Below are 13116 nucleotides of genomic sequence, written 5' to 3'. Positions count from 1 at the left end.
CGTCCCTGGGTGAGCTCCCTGACTTGCCAGTTCGATAAAAAGGACGGAAACGGAATCCGGGGACCGCGTGTTTTATTCGGTGGGAGATAAGACCGTGCCCTGTCCGAGCCGTTTAGTGAAATCCTGTCTGCATGAGCGTCTGTCCCTCCACCCGTGTCCTCAGAGTACAACGGTCATGCGGCTACAGCGACCGGGTCTGCCTCGGAGAGCCCAATTTAGTAGCGTTGCTGCAGGAAGTAACATTTTAAAATGCTTTCAAGCTGTCTCAAATTCTGGCACCGTTTATCACAGTAGCTTGTTCTTAGCGTTGTTGCTGTAGCTGCTCTTGCCTCATGTGTTTGTGTCTCTGTATACAAATATATGCTGACCGAAGCGGAGCACACCGAGTCATTTTCAGTGCCGACAAGGGCCTGGTGAGGAGGAGCTGCCCGGTGACATCAGCTGTGGGAGGAGCAGCTCTCCGAGCAGATCACTGGTCTTCACAATCTCACTTTGATACAGTAACGCCCCTGCTCCCGGTGTGAACAGAGAGAATGAAAGAATCCCTTGGAGGATCCACCATCAACCGTCTGTAAAATCTGTTTGTAACTTTGTGGCGAGGCAAAGTCAGGATTACAGCGCTGCTGATGCTTTAAATTCACAAGACAGAGGCTTGATGCTGGGCTCTGTGAAGAAGCATTCCCAAGTAGGAGTATGCCTGTGCTTGGTTATTGGCTGTGGAGTTAAGGAAGCCAGAGAACTTTTGGCAAATACAGTTTGCTGGCATCCTCTGCTTGCTGTGGAAATACTTCCCTGAAAAATGAAATGTGGGAACCATTTTCTGGCAAGCCCAGAGGCATTCAGGGGAAAATTAAGTAGACAGTGCAAAATTCAAACAAGAACCTTAGTAAACAGTGTCATGTTCAGAAAGAATATTTATATTTTCTTCTGGCAGGCTGTGAAAACCTCACCTAAATGGGCCAAGGATAGAGTTAAAATTGCAATAACTAGTAGTGCTTTTCAGTGCCTGACTCAGGTTGTCTTTGTGATGTCCAGGGTTAGCTTCTTAGATCATTGTTCTGAACAAAAGCTCTGATAGGAACTGAGGAAGTTCTTAAGTTACTATGGCTGAATATTATACTCCAAATAATAAATATACTTCTGGTCTCTCATGATACATATTAGTTAATAGTTTCTTTTTGTAGGTAAGCAACATTTGGTGTTACATGCAAGAAAGCAACAAAAAAAAGTCATTGTGTGTTCTCTTAGGCCACGTCGAATAAGTTGGTGGAAACAATGAAGTGTTGTTGTGTTAAATGCAAGACACTGATGTAGAAAGGATGTTTTAGGAGCAGGGAGTGTGAGAGGTGTTACAGGAGTAACCACAGCAACTGTTACAGTTAAAGTAGTGACTAAATATTGTGTGCATTTGTTTGAAAACTGAAGGAACCTGGCTTTTTGCTGCTTTAGGCTTGGAGGAGTCAAGTTACAGGCTGCTTTTTCACTGCTGCAGCAGGTACTTGTTCAGTCCTTGCATAAATCAAATACCTCATTAAAAGCAATAGTAAGAATTCTTCCTTTGTTGGTCAGCTGAGAAGGAATGTGAGGAAGGAGGAGGTAATGGAACTAAGCATTTCATCTCAGCAGTGTGTTCTTCATGTGTGTAGGCAAGGGTCCAAGAAATAAGAGGCAGTAAAGGAGTCTGCTGGCTATTTTCAAAACATAGGAAAGCAGGAAAAGAAGAAAGAGATGGAAGGAGTGCTGTGTAGTTGGGGAAGGAGAGACAGCTTTGTTTAGCTTTGCTGAATTCTTGCAAGGTAGTTTGGTTTTACACCTAAAGTTTATATTTGTGGGCTTTATTAGAGTTAACACCCCTTTCCTCCACCACTGTGCAGTGTAGGCAGCTGTCTGTAGCCCAGAACAGGCAGAGCTGAGGGGTGAAACAGGAAGAGAAACAGGTTCCTAGCTGCTGTTTGATTCACTGGAGATAATGACAGAATTGAGATGCTGTTTGCTTCTCAGTCAAGTTACAGGCTCTTGAAATTACAGTTGTAGTTTTGTTACTTGATGAAAGTAAGGTGACCTTGGGAAAGAGGTAGGTCCTTGATTAAACAGCAGCTCTCCCTGCGTGATCCTGACCTCGGTGTCAGCAGTTGGTTTGCTGTTCAGCTACTGTCAATTAACACTGATCTTCAAACCTTGGGACAATAATCACGTGCCTTTTTGAACCTCTCTTGCCAGACACAGAGCCCGAGGTGTCCCTGTCACCGGCTGGGAGCCGCAGCCATGGAGCAGTACACAGCCAACAGCAGCAGCTCCACGGAGCAGATCGTGGTGCAGGCTGGACAGATTCAGCAGCAGGTATGGCAGGGGCTCACGGGGGAGCTGGCAGTGCCAGTGCTGGGCTGCAGGTCTCTTGGGACTTCTCAGAGTTTCACAGAACCAGCAAGATGCTCCGTGATCCTGGCTGGATGTTTACCTGGCTTCTGTCGCTGATCTGACTTGGTTGGAAGTCAATTTTAAAATAATTATACTTCTTATAAAATGAATAAAATATCAGTGTAGTAGGGAGTTCCCAAACTGCCAGTGACAAGGTAACAAAACCTCTCTGAAAATGGAGGGAACAGACTATTAAGAGCAACAGTCCCTTGTCCACAAGAAACAGAGTCCTCCCAAAAGTGAAAAATGTTTTGTTTAAGCCCATAGAGGCTTTCTCTAGCTTTCTCAAAAGAAGTATTTATTGAGATCCTTTGTTTTAAAATTACAAGTGGATCAAAACAAGCAGACAGTAATTGCAGCAAAACCTGTAGCTTTGGAGGCCTTCCTCCATTCCAGAGAGAAGTTTCTAGTTCATGTGACACTGTGCAGACAAGTCAGGCTGGGTTTTTTTAAGGGCTTGTAGTTTTTTGCTGCTATTAAGCTTCACCTGTTCAGACACAGCAATGCATTTTCAGATGAGCTCTGCTGCTGCTGAACTTTTGTTACATTTTGGTTTTTTTAGTTCAAGGCAGGAGGATTTTCTTAGTTTGTCATGCACAAGAGTGAGCCACTGGGTTATATTTCCAGTGAGATACATTTTGCTTTGTCATCAGCCTGTTTGATGGTGGGGATCAGCTTCTTCCATTTAATTTAGCTGGAGTTGAATTTTTCAGTAAGAACAAGATTGTACTTGAGGTTAAAAGTGGTATATTAAGAATTAACAAAAATACCTGCTTCCAACAGGTAACCAAGAATTGATTTGGTTTTATTGACACTCTGTGGGTAAAAAGGAAGTAAAAACGTTGCTTGGCTTGTGTCATTTTTAGTACACACTGATAAAGCCTATGCTGTGTTTGACATGGAAGTGTTTTTCTAAAATAATATATTTAATAGGCCTCTTGCAGTACAACTTTTAGCAGAGAGATGTCCTTCATCTCCCAAAATGCTAACACGATTAACGCAGATTATTTTGGGACTCTTACTAAAGAGGCTAAAGATAGGAAAGGTTTTTTAGATGTAAGTGCTCTTGCAGCCTCTCAAGGATTGTCCTTCAAGGTCAGTGGTGGGAAGACATTGGTGCAGGGCTGACACTGGTGAAGCTTAGCCTGTAGTCAGCTGTGCTGCTATGTGCTGGAAGGAATTTATGGCCTTTAATTGGAACTAACAAGCCTGGCAAAAATCTGGAACCCCTTCCCAGGAAGCAGCCTGGGCTGTGAAAGGGAACGTGGAGCAGGAAGGCAGCAGTCTGAAACAATGAAGCTGAGATTTTAAATTCTGCAGGATGTTCTCTCCTGTTCTTTGCAGGTGATTTTTGCTTGAGCTATTGCAGCCTGTTGGTATCACGTGTGGTTTTGTTGGTTTTCCAGTCTTAAGGTTTGCTAAATGCATTCACTTTCACATTCCTTATGTTCCAAGAGCAGCGTGTATGACTTTTAAATTCACCCTTTTCCAGCAAAGCATCATTGTCTCTTGTCAGAGCTCTGCAATTCCATGTTTCAAGCTCTTCCTGTTCCTATTCCCAGCAGCAGGGTGGTGTCACTGCTGTCCAGCTGCAGACTGAGGCCCAGGTGGCATCCGCCTCAGGCCAGCAAGTCCAGACCCTCCAGGTAGTGGTGATCTCTCTAATAATCATGTTTGTGAGCACTGCATGACTCTCACCATCGCCACATATCTAATGCTGTGGGGGTTTTTTTCTGGGGTTTGAAATAGGAACAGGAAAATTTGTTAGCAGTAGAAGCTGTGCTTGATGTGAGCTGTAGGGTTCTTCCTGAAGAGTGTGGGGTTATAGCTTTCCATTGGGTCTCAGGTGCATGCCAGGAACCCCAATGCATTCAGGAGTTCCCACTGCTGTAGTTCTGGAGGTGAATAGTGGCTGAAATGGGGCTTAAAAGGAGAAAAACATCAAGATGAGCAAGTAACAGTCAAGAGGTAGAACACAGAGATTTCCTGTACTTTCAAGGAGATTAGATTTCTGATATCCACTGTGAGGAGCTCTGTGTCTTCACTACGTGGGAGAAAGACAGAGGTGGTGGATGGCTCCTGAGCTTGAAGAGTGAAACATTTGTATCTGTGATTATAAAGGGCACCTAGGGACAATATTGGCTCCTGTGGGGTTTGGAGATCAGATTTCTTATTTCTGACAGAATCACAGAACACTTTGGGTTGAAAGGGACCTTTAGAGGTCACCTAGTCCAACCCCCAAATTCACACAGGGAAATGCGGGAGAAGGTTTTACTTTAACAGTAAACCCATCACAAATTTGGAAGAAAGGCAGAGTTATTTCAAGTCATTTTCAAACCCTGGTTTGTTTCAATGTGAAGTTATTTTCTGTCTTGTAAACTTCATTTCATTAGCTCACATAAGAGGCTTTTAGAGGAGCTGATAAGCCCTGGATAGCTGCAGCTGTTCAGTAGTCTATTTTTCACTCGATATTTTGGTTTTGATTGTTTTTTAATTCTTCAGAGGAGGAGAATTCCAAGAGGCTAGAATGGGTTTGTCAGGTGTACAGCTGAACACAGCATTTTTAACATTCAGAGTTAAAATATGAAAAGCTGGCTGCCTTGAATTGCTTGGGTCACTGCAGCCTCCTGGTTGTCAGCATGTGTGTGTCCCTCTATTTTTTTTTTGTTGTTGTTTTGGCTTGCTTTAATACATTAACAAGAATCCTGGAATGTACCATTTTCCTTTGTGCTTTCTGGGTACTGTACTGCTGACTGTGCTTCTCCGTGGCTGACGTGAGCATGCTGCTTATCTCTGTGTTGTAATTCAAAACAAATACTACCAGTTTTTGTTAGGGACTGGTGTGCAGCAGGACCGAGATGGTGTCGCAGAGGTTTTGGGTGACCTGTAAATTCACAGTGTTCTCTGTAGGGCCTTGGTCACTGAGGTCCAGCTGCAGTGGCTTCTGTGGCTGTGGCAGCAGAGAATTCACTGGGGTATTTGAACTATGCAAAGGGAAGGGGTTTTTTTTTAGGTAGCTCAGTATATAAAAATCCATACTGATGTTTGGCCTGGTGTTCTGCAGTGCTTGAAGAGGGAGCATTCACTAGTGGGTATTCCTGAAATTTAAAAGCAGAAAACCCAGAAACCAGTGACTTTATATCACATTGTTGCTCCTGTTTCTAAACAACTCAGTGTGGCAGTGATGGCCTAATTCAGGAGACTCGTTGCACATTTAAGCCTTGGAGGTATTGGAAGGGGCAAAGATAGATTTTGGGGAGTTTGGGGACTTAGCAGGAGAGGCTTTTTAAATGGAGAGGTTCTCCCCCTGGTTTTCTTTTCATGGGCCTTTTTCCTGGTGACCAAACACAAACTTGGGCCAAGAGTCCAAAGCCTCTTATGCCACATTATAAATCCACTGTAAGCCTTCTTGGGCCAAGAAGTGGCTACTGCTCATTTTCTTTCACTCTTCCTTACTGAACTACATTTTATGTTGTTACATTTATGACTTCACTTAATAACCTTGAAAAGATTCTCAAAGAATGGCACGTGCTCTGTATCAGGAAATGGAAATGTTTTAAGCATGTAATTGGAGAGAGTTGAAGCTACCACAGAATTTGTCAGAATAGCTTATTTAGAGCTTTTTTCTCATTTGGAAGCCCAGTTAAAGATTAGTAATAGTGATGTGGATAATGAAGTTTCTTTCATTACACTTTGCTCTCAGGCTGTGCCTGAGGATAGTTATTGTGCCCGGAAAAATTAGCCATGCTTTTTTTAATTGCAATTAGACTTGGAAGTTTTGGTTAGACTGCAGCAGAAGAAGATAATTTACTAAATGGAGTAGCACATGAGGGGAAAATGTGTAGAAACTAAAGGTATTTGGTGATTCTAAGCCCAGGTTAGTGGCTGTTGCTCAGTCTCCCTGGTCCCTGCATTACAGTGGGTAAGCACTGAGCCTCGTCTGGTAGCTGCTTCAGTTTCTGGCTTCATGTCACCAGACTTTTTCATTGTTCTGCTGTTTTTTTTCTCCTGTTTCCTAGGTCCAGGGTCAACCACTGATGGTCCAGGTCAGCGGAGGGCAGCTGATCACATCCACTGGGCAGCCCATCATGGTGCAGGCTGTGCCAGGGGGCCAGGGCCAGACAATCATGCAGGTGCCGGTCTCGGGCACGCAGGGACTGCAGCAGGTGAGAGAACCTGAATTCTACTTAAAAGACATTGCAGAGGATGAACCATGGTGTTCTCACCTTGTCAGAGAGTACATTTGCCTCAGCACTCTTAAAATAAACTGGGCAAAGAGGGTTGTTCTCCAGCTGTGGGTCTGGCAGTGAGCTGTGTGCTGAGAACGCAGTGAAAATTCTTTGTGTATTGGATTTTTGTGTTTTATGGGAATGTGCAAAGCTTTTAACTGAAGTTGGTTAAAATACAGCTGGAGTTGGTTTGGTGTTTTTAATTTTTATTTTAACTGGCCCTTGCAGTGTAGTTGGTGATCTGGTACCTACCCAATTTATGGCTCTGAGAGAGGATTTTTCTTTTAATTTATTCTAAAAAGCCTTTTCAGAATAAATTTTGTGCTTGAGGTCTTCTAATATGTGATGGCTGAAAGTGAATTTAAATATTTCCATTGCACAGAAGGTATCACTGTAGAAGGTATAGAAGATGGATTTTATTAGAAACAAATATTTTGAAATATTTGTCTAAAAGACAGTTTTTAAATTTAAACAGGTGCTCTAAGTGTGTTCCTCAAAAACAAAGGGAAGAACTGTAACAGTGGCATAATGAAAGTGTTCTAGTAATTGGAGGATGGGTTTCAGGAATCAAGCTGAGCACAGTCCAGGAAGGCACATTATATCTTGCTGTTTTCAGAGGTTTATCTAGTATTTATGTAAAATTTCTGTTGTTGAAAGACAATATACTTTGTGTTAGGCTCTTTACAGTCTGGTTAATGGAGTAAAATCTGTAACTGGATTTTTAAATACAAGCTTAGAATCCTATTCCAGTTGCTCTTTTTTTAATCTAAGAAATGTTCCACATCAGTGGACAGACTTCTCTGCAAAGCTGAGGACAAATTTTATATATATCCTGGAGTACTTCTGTATGCTGAATAATTAACACTCGACAGATATCCTAAATCTTAGTCCTCTTTTACTTTTGGCTGTGTGTTATTATTCCTAGTTTTCAAGTGAATAATTTACTTCTTCTGACCATTTTATTGTGTAAGCAGTGGAGAACTGCCAGGACATAATGACAGTAGCATATTATGGTTCCTCTGTCCTGTGTGGTGGTGACTGCTGTGTCACGGGGAGGAATAAATAAGAACTCTTTAATTTTACAATGGAAAAAGAGAAGAATCAGTGCCTTCATTTTCTTTGCCAACAGTAAATCATCCTCAGAGATGATTCAGTAATGCTGAGGCCAAGGAGGGAGAAATAAGAGGCATAGTTAATGTTCCTTTCTGACTCTTTCTTCCACAGATTCAGTTGGTCCAGCCAGGTCAGATTCAGATTCAAGGTGGGCAGGCTGTGCAGGTACAGGGGCAGCAGGGCCAGACCCAGCAGATCATTATACAGCAGCCACAGACTGCAGTTACTGCTGGCCAGACACAGGTAACTGCACCAGCATGAAAGGCTTTTCTTGAGAGAAAGAGGAAGAGAAACTTGACAAATGACTTAAGGTGTGGTTAAGTAAAAAAGGGGAAAAAAAAAAAAAAAAAGAGGAATTATTATTGAGGAGAAATTGAGAATAAATGTCATATTTTTGTAGTGTTTTCATACATAACTGTGGGGCAGGTTGCATGTTTTTATCCATTGTGTTTCTGTATTTTCTTGGTTCATGGTGGTTTTCATCTGTTTGTTGAAATTTGAAAACATGAAGTATTGCTAATGTCATACTTGTGCCATTTTGTGAAGTAGTCTAGTCATACTTGGGGCTTTCTGCTGGTTCTCTTGTTTAGAACCAAAATTAAATTTCTGAGCAGAACAGTTCTTTCTTTAACATATTCATAGCAAGACCCAAAGCCTAGAACTCATTTACTTCAAGATTAAATACTAGAAAAATGATATTCGCTTTAGGTATTTTATCTACAGTTCAATTGGTTTGTGCTCCATTCTATTTCTTGATGCTGGTAATGAAGCAAAAGAAATAGATGCCTGAAACACCTTAAGCACCATGTGTTATTTCAGGAACTGTAGAATCTGAAAAAGAAGCAATTTGTAAAATTACTGTGTCCTTTGTTTTGTTTAGACCCAGCAACAAATAGCAGTTCAAGGACAACAGGTAGCACAAGCAGCTGAAGGCCAGACCATAGTCTATCAGCCAGTTAATGCTGATGGAACCATTCTCCAACAAGGTATGAGCTTTGGTGTGGAAATAAGCAGGACTTCTCAATAGTTCTTTGATAGCTTTTTATTGCTGTGTAATTGTTGTCAGAGAAAACACAGAGTTGTGATGCTGGTAGTGCTGGGATGTGAGTTGTCGGTGTGGTGAGTGGAAGAAGAGATGTTTATGTTGAGGAATTCAGTCTGAAATTCCTTCTCCAGAAAAACAAAAAATGTCTTTTCTTTGGCAAGAGCTATTAGAATAGAAATGCTGGAGTTTGCTTTTACACCTTGGAGTACGTGACCTTTTCTCTGACACTGGGATTACTGTACAAATACAAATGCAAAAAACAAAGAAGTGTGAGAACCAGGTGGTAGAATTTAGTCAAGAGCTTGCAATGCTTTTCTGATTTTTTTTTTGCACGTTGTGGAAGGATGAATGAGTTAAAACCAGAAGTGGGACTAATGGTGTTCCCTTCTTTTTGTGTGCCTGTTTTTGTTTTGTTTTGTTTTTTTTCTCTGTTGCGTTTTATTTTTCTTAAAGTTACAGTCCCTGTTACAGGCATGATCACCATCCCAGCAGCCAGCTTGGCTGGAGCACAGATTGTCCAGGCTGGAGCCAACACCAACACGACCAGCAGTGGACAAGGGACCGTCACCGTGACGCTGCCGGTAGCAGGGAACGTTGTCAATTCGGGTGGCATGGTTATGGTATGTATTTAACTCCCTGGTGGTCTCTCAGAGGCTGAGGTTCAAGGTGTCTGTACACCAAGTTGTCTGAGATTTGCATCACCTTAGTATGGTCAGTCTTCTCAGTAGCTACTATTAAAGTTTAAACAATGTAATTGACTTTTAGTGGCCTCTATGTATTCTGTACTTTCTTCCTCCCTGCCCCCACAGATTGAGTTCAGAGATCTAGGAGCTGAAATTCAAAATAAGCTGTTAATTGCTAAACAGAGGGTTAGAAAGATTGAATCAGCTCTTGCTTTTGTTGAGGATCCCTTAGTATTTGTTTCTCTGATTCATAAGAGGGCTATTTCTGCCAGTTCTTATTCCTGTGCAGCGTGAGGCCTTTTAACTTGCATTTTATTGTTTGTCCCCACTAGATGTCAGCAGCTCTACAAGTAATACTTGCTGAAGAACTGCTCTGAAATTATCATATAAATTAAATAAGTGACAACCAAAAATAAAAGGAAGCAATGGGCATGTCCTGTATGCTTAATTGTACAAGAGGCAGTAATGTAGTGGTGGAATTGTGTATTGTGTTGAAATTTTTACCATTATCAGAAAAAAACTAAGCACCACTGATAAGTAACTGATTTATTTAAATTTGTTCTGCAGTTCAAGAACAACTTTATTCCTCCTTTTAATTTAAGTAGGTGCATTATCTGAACAAGACCCAAACACCTTCCATTTTAACATGTTGAGTTTTTGTTTTTTTTATTGCTTTTTTTGCATTCACTTTGTGTTCTGAGGTACAAGTGCTAAAAACATAATCTCTGTACAGATGGTACCTGGAGCAGGATCGGTGCCAGCTATCCAGAGAATACCTTTGCCTGGAGCAGAGATGCTGGAAGAAGAGCCCCTCTATGTCAATGCCAAGCAGTATCACCGGATCCTGAAGAGGAGGCAGGCACGTGCTAAGCTTGAAGCAGAAGGAAAAATTCCCAAAGAAAGAAGGGTGAGAATATAACTCAGATCTAATACAGGGGAGCTCTCAGAAAAGGGCACAGAAAACTGTGCTGGAAAACGAGGACTAGTATCTTAAAGTGTTCTTCAGTTTATTTCTTTCTTTGTTTCATAAGCTACATCAATTTTTTCAAGCCCATTAGTGGCAGTCCTGCTTCCTTACAATGATTTTAATTGTGGAATGTGTACATAGCTGTGTTGCAAATGGGCATTTACTGTAAACACTTGATCTGTGGGAATGGGGAAGGACTAGGTAGGCTTTTCTTGTGGTCAGGAATTTCCCCTCCTGAAAGCACTGGACTAGAAATAGCAGCCTGGTCTTTCAGTAACTCCTTCATGTTGTTGCAGAAATACTTGCACGAGTCTCGGCATCGTCATGCCATGGCCAGGAAGAGAGGAGAAGGTGGGCGTTTCTTCTCACCAAAGGAAAAGGACAGCCCTCACATGCAGGTAGGCAGGATTTTGTCTGTTCTTTGGCCAGCTGCCACTTCCAGTTCTCCAGAATACACTTCAGAGGTGTCTTTATACTGTTCTGTTTGGTTCCCCTCTGTTCCTCTTTGTTCCCCTCTGCCTTTGAATTAGTTGCAGGCATTGTAAAGAAACCTGACTTCTTACAGAGAACAAGTGTCTATTTGCCTTGAGATTTAAATTATAGTAACCTTGATAGAAATATATTCATTGTGTTTTACACAGAATGCTTCTATTTGTTTGTCCAAAGACATACAATTGTTGCAGCCTTTCTGGCTGCAATATCATAAGTATTTTCTTAGGACTTGTATTAAAGGTAGAGACACCTTATCTTACATCTGATGGAAAATTAAATATGTGAATATCTGATTCTCAGCTGCATACTGATTTACATAAAAAGTGCAAGATGAATCTTCAAAGGAAGGGACACAAAAGAGTAAAATTAGCAAATTCTGTTGTTGATTAGTTGATTTAAAGCAGTCCTGTGGCTTTAGTGGAAGCATATTTCTTATTCTGAAGTAGGATCCTTCCCAAATACTAGACCAGTGTTAGGTGTTCCCTGTTACCAGAAACAACACGTTACTCAGAAGTGTGAAGATTGAGAGATCCCATTCTCTTACACTGGGCTGTAAAATCCAGGAACAATGAGATGTTTAGAGATGGAGGAGGCAGGAGGATCTCCTCTTGATAGCTGTACAGGAGTCTCTCTGCTGTTATGGAAAAATGTTGCAGTTACAACACGGTGTGTATTTTGTATCTGTAGGATCCAGCTCAGGCCAATGAAGAAGCAATGACACAGATGATCAGAGTCTCCTAACCACTGCTTCAAGAAACAAAATAACTGCATAGAATTCCCATCCCTTCTGCAAGCCTGTCCTACCCTTCCAGTGTCTCAAGCGAGCCTTTCGATGGGACAATCGCCGTGTCACACCCTTTTCTACAGAACAAGCACCACGTTTTCAGTACGTGGTTGAGATTTTAACTGCAGTTGACTTAACAAATAGAAACTTAATGACTTTCTTGTTATACTCTTCTGATCCAGCACAAGGATTTCAGAGTCTACTGCTCGTGACTTTTGTGTTTTTTTTCTTCTTTCAAACATCTCTTGCATTAAGATTGGCCATGGGTGAGAGTGTGCCACTGACTGGGTGATAGCAATAACTGGCGTGCTGAAGCAGGGCCAGCAAAGGCCTCTTGGAACCATGGCCCCTCTGTGCAGAGACATAATCTGGTTTCTAGCAGCCAGAACTGACATGGCCACAGCACGGTACTTTGTTTTCCCAGCAGAGACTTTTTACATCCACTCTGTACACCTTTGGACTTCATTCTCAACTGAACTGTTCCCTTTTGCTGCATCTGCACTTCTGAAACTGGCAGGAACTAAAGGGGGTTCTTTTAAATTCCACCTTGTAAAATAATGTAAATGGCAAGCTCTTCTGTGGGAAAAGCTCAGCCATCCAGTCACAATGATAGAAATATTTCAAGATGATTACAGGACTTGATATATATCGTGTATCTGTTCCAAGAAATAAGATGGGAGAGGGTGATGTGGGGATAAGGAACTAATTAATGAGTAAAAGCAATCTCTGGGTGTTTTTTGGTGTCTTTGCTAGTAGCTGTTGCTTTGGCAGAAAAGTGGATGCTAGTGTAAAAGGGATTCAAACTTGAGTGAGTCTCTTCCAAAGGATTTTTTTTTTTCAATTTTCCTTCTAACCTGCCAGTCCAGCACATGGTTCCTCCAAGAGACATAAAATCTGCAGGCTTAGGGTGATAGCACTTAACCGTCTTCGTGATGGTGTTTCTTGATGTCTGTTCTAAATGAGTTGTACAATTCTCTCGTTCTGCACAGAGTGAGGGATTGTTTCATGACAGCAGAAGCACAGGGCAACTCAACTCAGCCCATCCTGATGTCACTGAAGGACTGTTAAAACAAATGAAGGCAGTTATTGATGAACCTTTCAGGCTTTTTATAGACTGTTCTCTTTAAAGAAAAAAAAAAAGTGGCACTTAATGAAGGAGGAGTACTTACATTTTTAAAAAAGGATTTTTCCATGACCTACAGCTGGCTTCTGGCTGATGTATCTCAACAAAACGTATCTTTTTTAATTCCAGAGCTCCTTAAAGATTTTAAGCTTGTTCCATTCTTACCAGTCTGAAATTTGGTGTAGTTTGTAAGCATCTTAGCAGACCTTGCATCTTTCCATGGCTGTCTCCTCCCTTCTTGAGTGAGTTTTACAGACACTCC

General features: G+C 41.7%; 1 protein-coding gene across 4 annotated transcripts; it reads left to right on the top strand.

The window, feature by feature from the left end:
* Positions 1-2226: 2226 nt before the first annotated feature.
* NFYA (nuclear transcription factor Y, alpha) lies at positions 2227-12005 on the top strand. Of its 4 annotated transcripts, none has more exons than XM_008949616.1 (9): positions 2266-2340; positions 3984-4067; positions 6438-6584; positions 7872-8003; positions 8641-8746; positions 9259-9425; positions 10222-10395; positions 10752-10853; positions 11635-12005. In XM_008949616.1, exons 1-9 carry the CDS (start codon positions 2266-2268, stop codon positions 11686-11688), a joined length of 1041 nt encoding a protein of 346 aa, XP_008947864.1. In that variant the 3' UTR covers positions 11689-12005. The 4 variants fall into 4 exon arrangements, with proteins under 4 accessions (XP_008947866.1, XP_008947864.1, XP_008947862.1 ...); XM_008949614.1 differs by having other exon boundaries at positions 3981-4067; XM_008949617.1 differs by lacking the exon at positions 3984-4067.
* The last annotated feature ends 1111 nt before the right edge of the window (positions 12006-13116 follow it).

This window comes from Merops nubicus, unplaced genomic scaffold (genome assembly GCF_000691845.1).
Source record: "Merops nubicus isolate BGI_N331 unplaced genomic scaffold, ASM69184v1 scaffold30541, whole genome shotgun sequence".
NCBI lineage: Eukaryota > Metazoa > Chordata > Aves > Coraciiformes > Meropidae > Merops > Merops nubicus.
The sequence above is the reverse complement of the archived record's forward strand: the minus strand, read 5'-3'. Positions and strand labels throughout refer to the sequence as shown.

Coding starts and splice junctions, on each gene's coding strand:
- NFYA (XM_008949614.1), top strand. CDS start 2,266: ATGGAGCAGTACACAGCCAACAGCAGCAGCTCCACGGAGCAGATCGTG. Junction 8,747..9,258: donor TGGAACCATTCTCCAACAAG/GTATGAGCTTTG, acceptor TTTTTCTTAAAG/TTACAGTCCCTGTTACAGGC. Junction 10,854..11,634: donor AGGACAGCCCTCACATGCAG/GTAGGCAGGATT, acceptor TTGTATCTGTAG/GATCCAGCTCAGGCCAATGA.